The sequence below is a fragment of the Symphalangus syndactylus genome, chromosome 19, assembly GCF_028878055.3.
Source record: "Symphalangus syndactylus isolate Jambi chromosome 19, NHGRI_mSymSyn1-v2.1_pri, whole genome shotgun sequence".
Lineage (NCBI taxonomy): Eukaryota > Metazoa > Chordata > Mammalia > Primates > Hylobatidae > Symphalangus > Symphalangus syndactylus.
In genome coordinates, this window is record NC_072434.2 from 76,461,930 (window position 1) to 76,477,293 (window position 15,364).

At 41.3% G+C, this 15,364-nt stretch overlaps 1 protein-coding gene across 7 annotated transcripts in view; it reads left to right on the forward strand.

The window, feature by feature from the left end:
• Window positions 1-15,364, forward strand: part of DISC1 (DISC1 scaffold protein) — a 431,012-nt gene that overhangs the window by 347,440 nt on the left and 68,208 nt on the right. For 6 of the 7 annotated variants that reach the window (XR_010114822.1, XR_010114820.1, XM_055234477.2 and 3 more), the window contains one exon: window positions 890-950. The exons of the other annotated variant lie outside the window; for it this stretch is intronic. Coding sequence is in view for 4 of the 6 variants with exons in the window: in XM_055234477.2 (XP_055090452.1) it covers window positions 890-950 (61 nt within the window). In the remaining 2 variants the exon portion in view is untranslated. The remainder of the gene's footprint in view (window positions 1-889; window positions 951-15,364) is intronic. 7 annotated transcript variants of the gene reach the window in all.

Genomic DNA, 15,364 nt, shown 5'->3' on the forward strand with positions numbered 1-15,364 from the left:
GCCCGTCAGCATAAATAACCCTTCAGAATAAAGGTTGGAATAAAAACAGTGATAAAACCCACAATAGCAATAATCATACTAATAATAGACATGGCAGCACCATTGATAATTCCAGCCACCATTTGCTAGAAACCCTTTGGCTGCAGGTGTTCTTCCATGCACTTGGTGTGCACGTCTGTTAGTTATCATCTTGAGAGAAAGGCACCTTCATTCCTCAGATGAGCAAAAGGGGAGAGCTTGTTCAAAGTATATCAAATCTCTTTTATCCGTAAAGTGCCTCTTTGATCTGCTGAACCATAGCAATCATTCATTCCTTCAACATTTGGTAATTAGGAAGCGCTGAGTTTATCTCAAAGAGTAGTTGATCTCATCACTCATTGGAGGTTGAGCAATTGATTTCTAGTTACTGGCAGAATCCCATGTTTATGTTTATTTCTCAATGAAAGGGTCCACAGTCCTCCTCTACCCCTAGTGAGGCTCTTCTTGTTAATCTGTAGGATGGGAATCATTACACTGTCAGGTTCTCTTTCCCTGTATTGGATAACCGAGCCAATAGCTATCAGTTGGGAAAGGTAAGAGATAGAGCACATGCCATCCAGTGGTAGACTATCAGTGAGCTGCTTTTGAAAGACTACAGCAAGGCCGGCTCAGCGGTGTTGCTCCAGCCTCTGACTTTCTCCCGCAGAGACACTCAGAGCCCCAGAATCCTCCCCGACTCATGACTTCAGGCAGCCACTCCAGTGGAGTTGAGTGTTTTCCAAACATAGAATGTTATGATTACTAGTGGCTTGACCTCAATCCTTTGGCTTTGAGCTTTTAGTTGAATGGTTTTTATTCAATTTTGACTGCAGTTGCATTCACTTTGGATTTCCTTTTTTTTTTTCCCCAGAAACAAGTGTGAAGGAAAATACTATGAAGTACATGGAAACACTGAAGAATAAACTGTGCAGGTAAGGATAATAATTTCTGTATTTCAGACTCCGTGGCACATCTAGATTCTTTATTATAACAGAATTTAGTTAAATCAATGAAAAAGGCTGGCCAATTTCTCTAATAAATTAAAAAGAAAGACACAAAAATCCTTTTGAACCCCATAAGTGAAAGAGCAGGTGCCAGCCCTCATCTTGTCTTTTAAAAAGTAAGTAGATTAAGATGTTTAAAAGTGTCTTGGAGAGATCACAGGATAGTTTTCATGTTCCATAAGAAAGAGAAGAATCTTCTTTACTGTATTAAATTCAGAATTCATTCCTTAGTCTGTTTTTCCCTTTTTTAAACTTTAGTGTTTGAAGGGGGTCTTAAGGATTTTAAGGCACTTTATACATGGTTTGGAATAATATAGAAATGCACGTCTTAGGTTCTGTTTTGAATCCTCAATCAAAACCAGCATGAAAATTTCTGGTTGCTTTTTTTAAAACCCAATTAGGAATTCATCTTTGAGAAATGTCAGGGATGCTGCAGCATGACAAGATGTTTCTGGCTTTTGTGGATGTGTGCTTAGGAAAATAAATCCCAGTCATCAGAATCTGTTCCTAATTAAGGCAACAAGTACTAGAGTGGAATATGCGCTTTATTCCCTGGAAGTCATTTAGTTTTATGGAGACCATTTTGCTACTATTTTGGAATTTGTTAAGTAACTCTTTAGATAGGCTATGCCTTAAGCCTTTGTCTGCTAGGACACTGTTGTGAGTTAAAATGCTGCTTTTCCCTTAAGAGATGTTGAGAGGGCCTGCTACAGGATTTATTCTCATCCTTGGAAAGCAGTCCTATAACCTCCTGATTGATCTTTCCCTGCTTCCAATGCTCCTAGACTTGGGAAGAATCTATGACACAGGTGGTCAGCAGAGGTGAGCGGGATGAGGAGAGCTTGCACCTGGGTCAGGTGCTCCGCTCTGAGTCTGGCCTTCCTCCTCTCCCATGTGTTCGGGGCAGATTTCTGGCACACCCTTCTTGATCTCAACTGCAGCTGCCATTGTTTTAGCCATCAGCACAGCACACACCATAAGTTAAATTAGGTTATTGGGCAGCAAGTTGTAGCCATAAGCACATGGGTATTGGTAAAGAGACACCCATTTAAATTGCAGCTCTCCCACATAAAAACTGCCTAACCTTAGGTAAGTGCTCACCTTCAGTTTTGTTTGTTTTGTTTTGTTTTGTTTTTTTAGCTATGTAACTGGAGGAAGGCTACCTACCTCCCCAGCTGGTGTGCGAATTTAAATACCATATGTAAAGCATTCATGTGATTGGTAGTAGGCACGCATTAGTTTCCTTTACCTTCTTCTTATTTATTTATTTATTTATTTTGAGATGAAGTTTCGCTCATTGCCCATGCTGGAGTGCAATGGCGCTATCTTAGCTCACCGCAACCTCTGCCTCCCAGGTACTAGCGATTCTCCTGTCTCAGCCTCCCAAGTAGCTTGGATTATAGGCAGCGCCACCATGCCCGGCTCATTTTTTAAATATTTTGTGGAGATGGAGTTTCACCATGTTAGGCTGGTCGCAAGCTCCTGACCTCAGGTGATCCACCTGCCTCGGCCTCCCAAAGTGCTGGGATGTGCACCACTGCACCCGGCCACCTCCTTCTTTTTATCATTAGAACCAATTGAACACTTCTGAGTGGAAAAACACAGACTGCTTTTCCTCTGTTCTCACACAATGCAATAATCAACACAGAAGGCTTCTGTGATGAAATACGTGAGGGTTTCTCCCCACCAAAAAGTAAGCAATCAATTCTGCTGCAGATACCAGCTGGGTGTCCTCTAACTCATTTCCAACACCAGCTACCTAGAGACAGCATCAGATGCCACAGGTTGAGGGCTCAGTCCCACAAGACTACCCCACTTACAATGCCAGTGGCAAACCCAGGTTGTTTTGCCTGGGCTTCTGACCAGCCAACTAGAAATTGGGATTCCCATGACCCCCTCCTTGGGTTTGATTAATTTGTTAGACTGGTTCATGAAATTCAGAGAAACACTTATGTTTACTGGTTTATTATAAAGGAGATTACATAGGATACAAATGAAGAGATGCATAGGGTGAGGTACGGGAAAGGGGCACCAAGCTTTCATGCCCTCCTTGGGCACACCATCTTCAAGGAACCTCCACATATTTAGCTATCTGGAAGCTCTCTGTACCCCCTCCTCTTGGGCCTTTTATGGGGACATCATTGGATAGGTGTGATTGAAGCATGGACAACCATATAGCAATGTGACTGGACAGAAAGTGTGACTTACCACAAATAGACTGAGTGGGAAAACCCGACAGGGCCTGTCTGTTCAGATTTCCTAGCTTCTCTGTGCAGCGTTTCTTCCTTCAGGTATGGGGCAAGACTCCTTACGTGAGGGTCTATGACCTACAGTCAGACAAGGTAGGTCAGAGAATTTCTTTCCCCCTTTCTTTTTTATAAATTCAACTTTTATTTTAGATTCAGGGGGTACATGTATAGGTTTGTTATATGGATGTATTGTGTGATGCTGAGGTTTGGGGTATGATTGATCCTGTCACTCAAGTAGTGAGCATAGTAACCTGGAATTAGTTTTCAACCCTTGCTTCCCTTCCTCCTCTGTCAGTCTCCAGTATCTATTTTTCCCATCTTTATATCCATGAGTACCCAGCGTTTAGATCCCACTTACAAGTGAGAACATGCAGTGTTTGGTTTATTGTTCCTGCATTAATTTGCTTAGAATAATGGCCTCCAGCTGCATCCATGTTTCTGCAAAGGACATGATTTTATTCTTTATATGACTGCATAGTGCTCCGTGGTATAAATGTACCATGTTTTCTTTATCCATTTCACCATTGATGGGCATTTAGGTTGATTCCATGTCTTTGCTATTGTGAATAGTGCTGTGATGAACATACGAGTGCATGTGTCCTTTTGGTAGAATGGTTTATTCTCTTTTGGATCTATACCCAGCAATGGGATTGCTGGGTTGAATGGCAGTTCTGTTTTAAGTTCTTTGAGAAATCTGTGAACTGCCTCTACAGTGACTGAACTAATTTACATTACCACCAACAATGTATAAGTGTTCCCTTTTCTTCACAACGTCTCCAGCATCTGTTGTTTTTTGGCTTTTTAATAATAGCCATTCTGACTAATGTGAGATGGTATCTCATTATGGTTTTGACTTACATTTCTGTGATGATTAATGATGTTAAACTTTTTTTGTATTTCTGTTGGCTGCTTGTATGTCTTCTTTTGAGAAGTACCTGTTCATATCTTTTGCCCACTTTTTAATAGAGTTATTTGTTTTTTCTTTGTCAAATTGTTTAAGTTCCTTATAGATTCTGGATATTAGACCTTTGTTGGATGCATAGTTTGGGAATATTTTCTCTCATTCTGTAGGTTGTCTGTTTACTCTGTTGATAGTTTCTTTTTCTGTGCAGAAACTCTTTAGTTTGATTAGGTCCCACTTGTCAATTTGTGTTTTTGTTGCAATTGCTTTTGAGGTTGTGGGCATATATTCTTTCCCAAGGCTGATGCAACCATAAAAGAGCCTGAATATCCAAAACAGTCCTGAGCAAAAAGAACAAAGCTGGAGGCAACACGTTACCCAACTTCAGGCTAACCTGTAAGGCTACAGTAACAAAAACATCAGGGTGCCGGTATAAAAGCTGAGAATTTCTTTATGGTCAGCTCCAAGACAGAAAGGCAGGGGGAGATTAGGGTATATTTTTAGTTTTTATGAACTGCCTAGGGGAGAAATAACAGTGGGTGTGGGAGTTACGAGCCAGGAATTGTAGATGAAAACCTATATACATAATTACAACAGTCATGCCTGGAACTCATCCTCTCTCCCTCCATGTCAGCTCCTTCTCCTGTTCATCCAGCCCAATGCACAGCCCACCACCCACCTGGCTGCCTGGTGGGCGGGTGCCATGGGCTCATGCTGGCTCTCCCGCCTCCTTTCTCACTCAGTTCCCAGTCTTGTCAGTCTTGCCTCTTTAGTATCTCACAAGCCTGCCTGCCTTTATCACACTGACAGTGTGGGCCCCTCTTCTGATCATAATAGCAACTTTTCCTGCTTTGCTGTTCCACTGTTGCCCTCTTACCACCTTCTCCAGATGGTTTTGAATAAGTGTCTTAAAATACCAATCTGGTCATTGCACAAGGCTGCCTGATGTCCTAAGGATAAAGCCTAAATGTCTTACCATGGTTCATGGCATTCTTCCATGTGGCCTCTGCATGTACTTGATTATCACCCATCACTACCCCATCATCACCCTATTGCAGCTGATACTTGTTCCCTTATGCTTCCCAATGCCATTGCATTTTTTTTTTTCTGGAAAGAAACTAATTTAGAAGGGGACATGGTTAAGGGGTATCATCCAGAGAAGTATTCGATTGAACCATGTGAAATTGCTGGTATTTCACCATTTTTGACCTAGAAAAATGACAATTTCATATAGTTAACCCAATATTTAGGGATTTGAAGTCATCTTCAGAAGGGTCAGATGCTGTGGCTGGTCTCCTTGCCCGTGACACATAGGCATAGTTTGCTCCCCCACCCCCCTGCATGTGCCCTGGTGGGCCTCTCCCAGCCCACCCCTCACCCTCACCAGGCCTTCCCATTCAGCCTTCAAGGTTTAGATTTCTCCTCTGCGCAACCTTCCCTGACTCACCAAGAGTGAGTAATGTGCTTGCAATGATTTATTCTCACTTTCCAAGTGCTCCTTGACAGGTATTATAATGTAGCAGGACAAGCCACAGACAAAACTCCTCAGACACTGAGTTAAAGAAGGAAAAGCTTTATTCGGCCAGGAGCTTCGGCAAGACTCACATCTCCAACAACTGAGCTCCTCGAGTGAGCAATTCCTGTACCTTTTAAAGGCTCACAACTTTAAGGGGATCCGCATGAGAGGGTCATAATTGATGTGAGCAAGCAGGGGGTACGTGACTGGGGGCTGCATGCACCGGTAATTAGAATGGAACAGAACAGGACAGGGATTTTCACAATGCTTTTCTATACAATGTCTGAAATCTATAGATAACATAACCGATTAGGTCAGGGGTCGATCTTTAACTGCCAGGCCCAGGGTGTGGCACTGGGCTGTCTGCTTGTGGATTTCATTTCTGCCTTTTAGTTTTTACTTCTTCTTTCTTTGGAGGCAGAGATTGGGCATAAGACAATATGAGAGGTGGTCTCCTCCCTCAATAAGATTAAGTCTGCCTTGTTCAGGACTGTATTCTCAGTGATTTGCCAGTGCTGGATGGTACAGGGGTTCCCAATAAACATGTATTGAATGAATGATTGAATAAATATGTGAATTAATGCAAATAATTTGTAAACATCCTAGGCTCATCTTTTGTCATCTCCAGCCTCTTTCTCTGCCTCTCCAGCCATGCTGACGTTGCAAAGCCACCTTGCCCCTGGCCTCTTGACTCACATACCTTAGCTACCTAGGATCCTGCCACAGTCTCAAATGACCATGATGGTAGCTGGACCCTCCTGTAGCCTGCTTCTGGAGGGCTCTTTTCATGCTATTTCAAGCTATTAGGAGGCCTGGGTCAGATTTGTGTGAACTGATATGGTGGAAACAATGGAACAGGGAGGAGAAAAAGCAGCTAGGAGTCTGCAACCCCTCTGGCACTAGGCAATTCTATTCCCACTTCAGAACAGGAGGCCAGAGTGGATGCTGCAAAAGCCTGGTGACCTTCAGGACCTCTGTGACAGAGCCCAGTAGTTATGGTTGTTTTCAGACACTCTGTGGGCTCCACTGATAAGCCGTCACCTTCACAGTTCCTTTCCAAGAGGATCAACATTTTACAATGGGAAAACAATTTTAACACCTGACACAGTGGTGCGTCTTAGTGACTGCTTGATTAACATCTCAAGTTATCCATTAAAGAAGATGAAAATCTTTACCTGTTCCCACTGTTTAGTGTCTCTTGGTCTTACAGGATTTTAGAGAGGAAGCAGCTGAGAACAGAATGGATTGCTCCTTTTCGATTAGAATGCTGGAGAGCATATACTTAAAGATCAGAGCTAAGAAACCTAGATCTGGCTAGTAACCATTTTGGGGACAAATTCAAATGATAGCACTATCTTTGTTACTCTTTCAAAGTATACAGAGACCTGAAGACCCAGATATTGAGGCAAACTCAGGTGGACTCACGATCCACTCTCTATCAAGCATGTCAAGTGAATTAGAAAGTTAGGAAGTATCTGATGCTGGCAGTGGTTCAAAAGCACATCTTGCATAACTCAAAGCAAAAAGTGGACAAATATTACATGAGGACTTTTAGTGTATGTTTAAATAAGGATTTGCCTTGTAATCATCTGAGTTATAAGTTAGATGCATGTATTCGTGTTCCTCCTTCCACAAAGGAGAGATTCCATTTGTGGATTTTTTTTTTTTCCAATTTCCACCTGTTTTAGGAATATCCCTCCTTCTCCTTATCTATAGCCAAATATCCAGGAGGGTGGCTGCAGTCAGTTACCTGGTCATTCCATAGAGGCTTTCCTCTGCATTCCCATCACTACTACCTGCAACTTGGCCCATTAAATAATCTCCTAACAGCCTCTCTTCCCTCCTGGCTCACAACAGTTTAGTCTGCTCTTCTCCCACAGCCAGAATGCCTTTATTACCATCCTGTTAGGCTCCTTTCGCATCCAGCATAAATTCTACAGTCCTTGTTATGTCCTCCTCCTCTCTGCCCCTTGGGCTCTTCATGAGATGGTTCCAGCCTACTGGTCCAACCTCATCTCTGTAATCCTCACCTGCACCAGGTGACCGATGCTCCATTCTAGCCCATTTCCCTACATTAGCTGCGCTCCACAGCAGCACCTTTGCAGAGCCCTCCCCGACCTAGCCCCTGTGCTCACACTCACCCTTACGACTCAGCACAGTTGTCCTTCTCTCTAAAGCCTTTCTGGCCTCCTGCTAGTTCCTGCATGGTACCCATAGTGGTAGCCACCTACACGAATGTGTTGCATTCACTCAGTCTATCTAATTTTATTAGACTGTGAGCGCCTTGTAGATGGAGCCTTTACTTTTCTTATATTCTAAGTGGTATTCTAAGGTTTCCATGCCTTGCTTTCCTTGTATTCTAGGTGGCTGGCATGCTATTTGGCATGTAGTCAACAGACAAATTGTATTTAACGCAAGAATGAATGGATAAATCGCAATTTTATCTTGTTCCTCATTGAAAATTTATTTGCAACTTCACTATCTTGACACTATATTCTCAACTATTACATTCAGAAAGTCAAGGCAACCTGAGAAGATACAGTGCCCAAATCCATTTGTCTTGCCATCAAATCTTAGTGGTATATAATAGAACAGAAAAAAAATGACTCTTAAAGAGCTTGACTCACTTACTCTCACTCCTTCAGGGTTATTGTTTCCAGAGGTGGGTAGTTAAGTGTAATATTTTCTCCTAGCTTGTTTTCTCTTATGGCCAAACCTTGCTTTAGTTTTTATTTTCTCAATTATTACATATTATCTGTTATCTTTTTTAAAGGGTCAAATGAAATATTCAGAAGTCTTTACTTTATAGATGGGTTCCTGTTTAAATGGATCTTATATCTCTAACCATTGTACAGGAGAAATTCATTATTGCCTGATGGCAAACTCATGTCTCTGGACCAAGTGGGCCAAGCTGTCCCCCGAGGATGGGTGTAGTGGTTCCATTTAACTGATGGAATCTCTTGTATGCATGACTAATGTGAACATTTCTCTTCTTTCTAGAATCTCTTCATTCTAACTCTACTTTTTTTTTTCTGAAGTTGAACATAAAACCTTTACCACGAACTCTTGAGCACTTGGTGGATTATAAGTGATGTCTGCGTCCTTGTCCTCTAGTGAAGCTTTACCACAAACTCTTGAGCACTTGGTGGATTATAAGTGATGTCTGCGTCCTTGTCCTCCAGTGTGTTCCTCAAGTGTTTGTTTCCAGTGTGCATCACACTTTTATCATCAGAAAAGACAAACAAAAGATCTTTTAACTCTGTTTTGAACATAGAAGAAAGTAGTTGGATACCTCCTTGGAGGCCTGTCTTAGCTTTAGAAGGAACTATCAAGAACACAATGGTCTTATCTGAAATTTGCTTTGAAATTTAGAGATTGATGTATTTTTACAAAGATGATCCAGTTCTCTTTTTAAAAACTAATGTTCACTTTTTAATTATTAAAATTTCAATAGGACAGCCTGATGTGGAATGATAGCCAGGTGAACTCACCCTGCTAATGAATGTCCAGAGGTGGCCAGCAGGGTGAGCAGCACCTCAAAGACCAAGGTCTGTTCCCTCACCCAAGGCTCCCAGAGCCTGTGTGTCATGGCCAGAAAAGACTATCAACTGCCAACTGCTCTCAATCTAATGAGGATGGGAACTGGGGTCAAAAATTGGAGCAATTGTTTCCAAAACAGGTGCACACAAAACAGTTTACTGGAGTGTGGGAAGAACATATTATAATTTCTATTTTATGCTTCAATTTCATCTATTTATATTTTATCTTCGAAAATGTTTTATATGTATGTAGTAATACATGTACACCATTTGTGAAACAAATATTGGAGTTTCATAATTTTCTTACTGATGGGTGCACACAGTTTAAATTAGAGAGTGTTGAAAAAATATTCATTTACTTATGTTCTAATATTAAACCATAGCAGTCTCCATAAAATATTCATTGTTGGATTTATACACTTTTGAACTTTGGAGCTATTTGACTATATTGACCAATTTTCCAAGAGAAACAATGATTTACATTACCTTATCAGTTCGAAATGCAAACTGTAAGAAAATATAAAGCACTTAATTCTACAAAGTTAAATGAAATCATTAATTTTATAATCATTGATTTTTGCATTTAAATTTTACCTTATCTCATCAGAAAAATCTTAAGTATGCTTAAAATAATAATGCATAAACTAAACATACACAGAGGAAAAAATGCATAAAATATAACAAAATGGCATGAATTAAAAAGAGTAAAAAAGGAAGGAAAACAAAGGTAGGAAAAACATTAGTAACACTTTGATGGAGATTAGAGTCAACACCATAGTAGTTCACTATTCTAGATACTCAAGTATTGACTGATATGCATATAAAACTAAGTAACATTTTACAATGTAAAATGTAAATGATATAATTTATAATTAACTTTTCTGCATTGGCCTATTGGTCATTATAATACTTTCCATTCTATAAGAACCCATGTAATGAATTTTAACTCAGAAATAACTTTCCCAGGAAATGTTCACTTGTGATGGAATTTAGTTTCCAGAGTACTCAGATCAATTCAAAAAATCTGCATGCAGTTCTTCAGAAAGAAAAAGCAGAGTTCCATTTTCTAGAATCCCAGCTCCCCATGTTAGGAAAGTCTTTCCTTCAGAACAAGAAAAGAAGCCACCAACCCCGAATTGGAACTGGCCTCTTCACATCTAGACCACAACATGGGAGGCGGAGGCGACTCTTCCCTTCTCGGTACCCTGAGCAGAAGTACCAGTCACAGTAATTAACATAAAAGGTGTCCTTCCTCTTGAGGCATCACTTTTAAAGCAAAAACAAAAACAAAAAGCCCTCACACACACACACACAAACCTGTTTCTGTTTCCCTATGTAGTGAAGACCCCTGAGGTTGGCAGCAGTGTTGTCCACCGCCAACTCCCTGTGGTGGATCTGGAAGCTTCATATAGGGAGGGGCTCAGGAAGGGGCCTCTTGAGTAACCCCTCTCCTGAGGATTGTTATTTTCAAGCACCAGCTCTGGAATCAGATAGTCTAGATTCAAGGGTGGCCACTTCTGAGCTGTGGGCCTTTACCAGGTTAATGCAGTTCTTAAAGACTTGATTTTCTGTCATAACAATGGGACAACAGTAGAATAAAATAAAAACTATTTCTTATATATAAGGGATTAGTCAATGATCACTAGTATGTACTAGTAGGAATTATGGCACCATGGAAATTATGAAACCAAGAAACTCTACATTAAAAAACAAGTTTTATTTTATAAAAACAGAAGAGAATCCCTTATCTTCCTGGTGAAATTGTGGGGAGCAGAGAGATGTTTGCTTGTAGCGAATACCCTCCATTAAGGATCTGCCAAACCTCCTGATTATCCAAACACTCAGCTTTTTTTTTTTTTTTTTTTTCTGTCTGCCCTTTGGCCAGCTGTTAGCACCTCCTGCAGAGGGTGGGAAGAAAAAGAAATGAGGTAATTTGAGTTCTTGCTAATGGCTGTGACAGAAGATTTAGAGCCTTCAGTGGTTCCTACCATCAAGTGGCAGGGATCCTAGAGCACACTGCTGCTCTCAGAATGGATCTGGCTTGTTCTGGGGTTTTTGAGATTGACAGAGCTCAGAGTTCCCAGGCTCCAGAGCTCAGGTGCTGGGGAGGGTTTCCCATCGCTTCTGAGATTTGGGGAGCTCCAAGGCCCCTCCTCTTGACCCTCAGTGGAGCTCAAAAGAAAATCATCTTGACTTCAGAGACAGCATTTTGGGGGGAAGATACTCCAATATACTTGTTTCTTTCTTTTTTTTATTATTATACTTTAAGTTCTAGGGTACATGTGCACAATGTGCAGGTTTGTTACATATGTATACCAGTGTCATGTTGGTGTGCTGCACCCATTAACTTGTCATTTACATTAGGTATATCTCCTAATGCTATACCTCCCCCCTCCCCCCACCCCACGACAGGCCCCGATGTGTGATGTTCCCCTTCCTGTGTCCAAGTGTTCTCGTTGTTCCATTCCAACCTACGAGTGAGAACATACGGTGTTTGGTTTTTCGTCTTTGCAATAGTTTGCTGAGAATGATGGTTTCTAGCTTCATCCATGTCCTTACAAATGACATGAACTCATCCTTTTTATGGCTGCATAGTATTCCATACTGTATATGTGCCACATTTTCTTAATCCAGTCTATCATTGATGGACACTTGGGTTGGTTCCAAGTCTTTGCTATTGTGAATGGTGCTGCAATAAACATATGTGTGCATGTGTCTTTATAGCAGCAAGATTTATAATCCTTTGGGTATATACCCACTAATGGGATGGCTGGGTCAAATGGTATTTCTAGTTCTAGATCCCTGAGGAATTGCCACACTGTCTTCCACAATGGTTGAACTAGTTTACAGTCCCACCAACAGTGTAAAAGTGTTCCTATTTCTCCATATCCTCTCCAGCACCTGTTGTTTCCTGACTTCTTAATGATCACCATTCTAACTGGTGTGAGATGGTATCTCCTTGTGGTTTTGATTTGCATTTCTGTGATGGGCAGTGATGATGATGACTTGTTTCTTTCTTTCTGGTATTTTCCTTGGAGAAAGCAAAAATATTGCCCTAGAGAATGGCATGGACAGAAAAGAAGAAGAAGGAAGATTAGAAGTGAAGCCCTGTGGGCTTGTCTGGTGAGGGCCCTCTTCCCAGGACTTAGCAGCATGGGAAGAATCTGGGTACCACTACAAGGATGGAATCCGTGGGGTCTTAGTTGCCTGCCATCATTTTCTTTGTCATTGATAATTCAACACTTAATCAAATGCAGTGGTGTTTTTGAAAGCCTGAAGAAAAAGATGACCGTGACTTTCACTAATGGAATAGAAAATAGACAGGAGATTGATTATCACTTAAAAGAAAAGGGTTCATTAAACAGGTTCCACTGTGGTTTGCGCAGTTCAACCCAAAGTTTCTCTGCTGTAAAGCAATGATAAGATCACTCTGCCCACTGAGATCAGTTGAGAAATCAACCAATATTTAAGAAGGTCTGAGACTTGGCAAGGTGCCCAGTGACTGGGGAAAGAGGGTTTCTCTTTAAGTTGGCAGAGAGACATTCAGCTGTGATTTTTACGTGGACTGAGCTAAGGAAGAGACTGAGCTAAGGAAGGCAGTATCTTGTGTAGGTTATGTCCATGGTGCTCTATGAGCCTGTGCACCCATTATCCCCAGATATGTCAATGTGCTTCACAGTGTGCACATTTCAAGGCACCTGTCACAGTTTTAAAAAGACAATTTAATTAATTAATGGTGAATTTTCAATCTTAGATGACTTTTATAAACTCAAGATAAACCATTACAGCTTGAGTGTTTTTGATGCATTTGGCTGGGAGTTAGGAAATCTTAAAGGAAAATTAATTGCTGTATCAATGGAAACCCCAGTAGGTAGATAACAAATTTGTCATTAATTAAATGAGAAGACTTTTTAATGATTAGAGGAAGCGTCGTCAAGATTGTATGATAGTTTAATTTGCTAACATGGTATGAACCTGTTAGCTTCAGACACATGATTAATAAAAGTAAAACCCCTCCTGGAATTTCTCAGATGCTCAGTTCTAGCGTGCAGTCATTTTTGAGACTTGCTCAATGTCCTTATCTCACTTTACTGACGGTTCTGCAGCAGCCGTGGCAAATGTAGGTTAGACAAAATATTACATGCAACATTTTCTATGATTCATTTTGCTCCATTTTCCCTCTTCCCCTTCCCCTCCAGCCACCCTGAGTCATACAACAGCTGTGAGAACATTAGTTACCAGGGAGCGAGCTGCAGACACTTTAGGTGCTGGGCTGTATCCCATTATATCTGGAAGCTGACGCCAGGATGGGTTCTAAATCCCTTATCACAACTGCCTCAGGCGGAAAACATTTTTTTTTCCTTCTGTTGCTGCTGATGTAAAGATGAAGTTTCTCGAGCTGAGAGAATTTTATGTGATTGTATTGTATGCTAAGCCTCAGAAGATAATTCTGTAGCTCCCATTCGTCACAAAAACAGGGCCTTTCAGTTGTGCTTCTTTCAGAAAAAAATTCCCCAGTAGAAATCATACAGTGATTTAGCGGACTAAGAAAAAGAAGAGAATCACCAACATGATGACTTGTGACAATTACACGAAGTCATTTGACTGAGTTATTTCCTTTATTATTCTGTAAATGGGAAAATAATGAACATGCTGGTTATCAGCTGTGGTTTTGCAATGGATGCGTTCCACCGGTGCAGAGTGGTAATGACGCTTCCTGGTCTCACTTTGCAAATGAACTGAAGCCTGTCTTTTAATTGACTGTCTCTAGAATTTTCTTGATTTATTGCTGCTCAGTAGAATTTACTTTTATTTTGTTGATGGCATTTGTCAGCTCTAGTAGTTACCAAATGGAAATTGTTCTAGAGGGTTGCTTTGGCATAAGTGTGCTCATTTGTGTGGCTTATCGGAGCATGAAGGAGAGATGTGCTTCTGTAAGATGTCTTGCCCTTCTGCCTGCCAGAGGGACAGGGGCTCACTTGGAGTATGTTTCATCTGATTCCTTAGATCTGTAAGTGACTATGAAGCCTTTCAACTGGAAGAGTTTAGTCAAGCGTAACTGTATGATTTCAGAATGAATGTGGCCCCATCTTTGTTTCCCAGGTGGTGAGTGTTTAGGGCATTATATAGCAGCTGTGATGATGAGAGCTTGGCTTCTCATCTCCAGCTATGTTAGTCTACCTAGGAAGAAGGATTCTTCTCTAAGAAGAATTCAGTGGGACAATATCCAGAGATACAAATCTCAAGAGTCAGACTCCTGAAAACAAATTGACTGCTCATTTGGCTTCAGATTCCATGCATAAATCTCCAACTCTGACTGTTAATCACAGCCACTAGACCTCATGACATAGGATTTTGGAGGCAGATAAAGAAAATGGCAATTGATGTCTCAGCCTGTTGCTATGCCAGTCTTTGATGAACTAGCACTACCTGAACTCAAAAGTAAGAAACAAATGAAACTGGTTATAAGGTTTAGGAAAAAGCGAATAAGCTGTTACTGAGAGTGGTGACCATATGGTAGTTATAGGGTACACGGGCCCTATGTGAAACCTGTAATATTGGACTGCGTCTCCTCTTTCCTCTACAACCTGACACCATTGCCTCATTTGATGGATTCCAGTCAATTGTAACGTTGAGTATTGTAAGACTAGTATGCCAATGTCTTGTTCTTTTTTTTTTTTTTGAGATGGAGTCTCACTCTGTTACCCAGGCTGGAGTGCAGTGGAGTAATCTTGGCTCACTGCAACCTCTGCCTCCTGGGTTCAAGCAATTCTCCTGCCTCAGACTCCTGAGTAGCTGGGACTACAGGCGTGCGCCACCACGCCTGGCTAATTTTTGTATTTTTAAGTAGAGATGGGGTTTCACCATATTGGCCAGGCTGGTCTCGAACTCCTGACCTCGTGATCAGCCTGCCTCGGCCTCCCAAAGTGCTGGGATTATAGGCGTGAGCCACCGCACCTGGCTGCCAATGTCTTTTTTTTTTCTTTAAAGGAAGAATAAATACACATTTGGAAGATGGCTACAACCTCATGCAAAGGTCTAGAAGCAGCAAGTTGAGGGATAGGGTTTGCTGGTCCAAGAGTAACTTCAGGCAGGGAAGCCTTTTCCCATGTCCTTCAAATCGACCACATCACTTG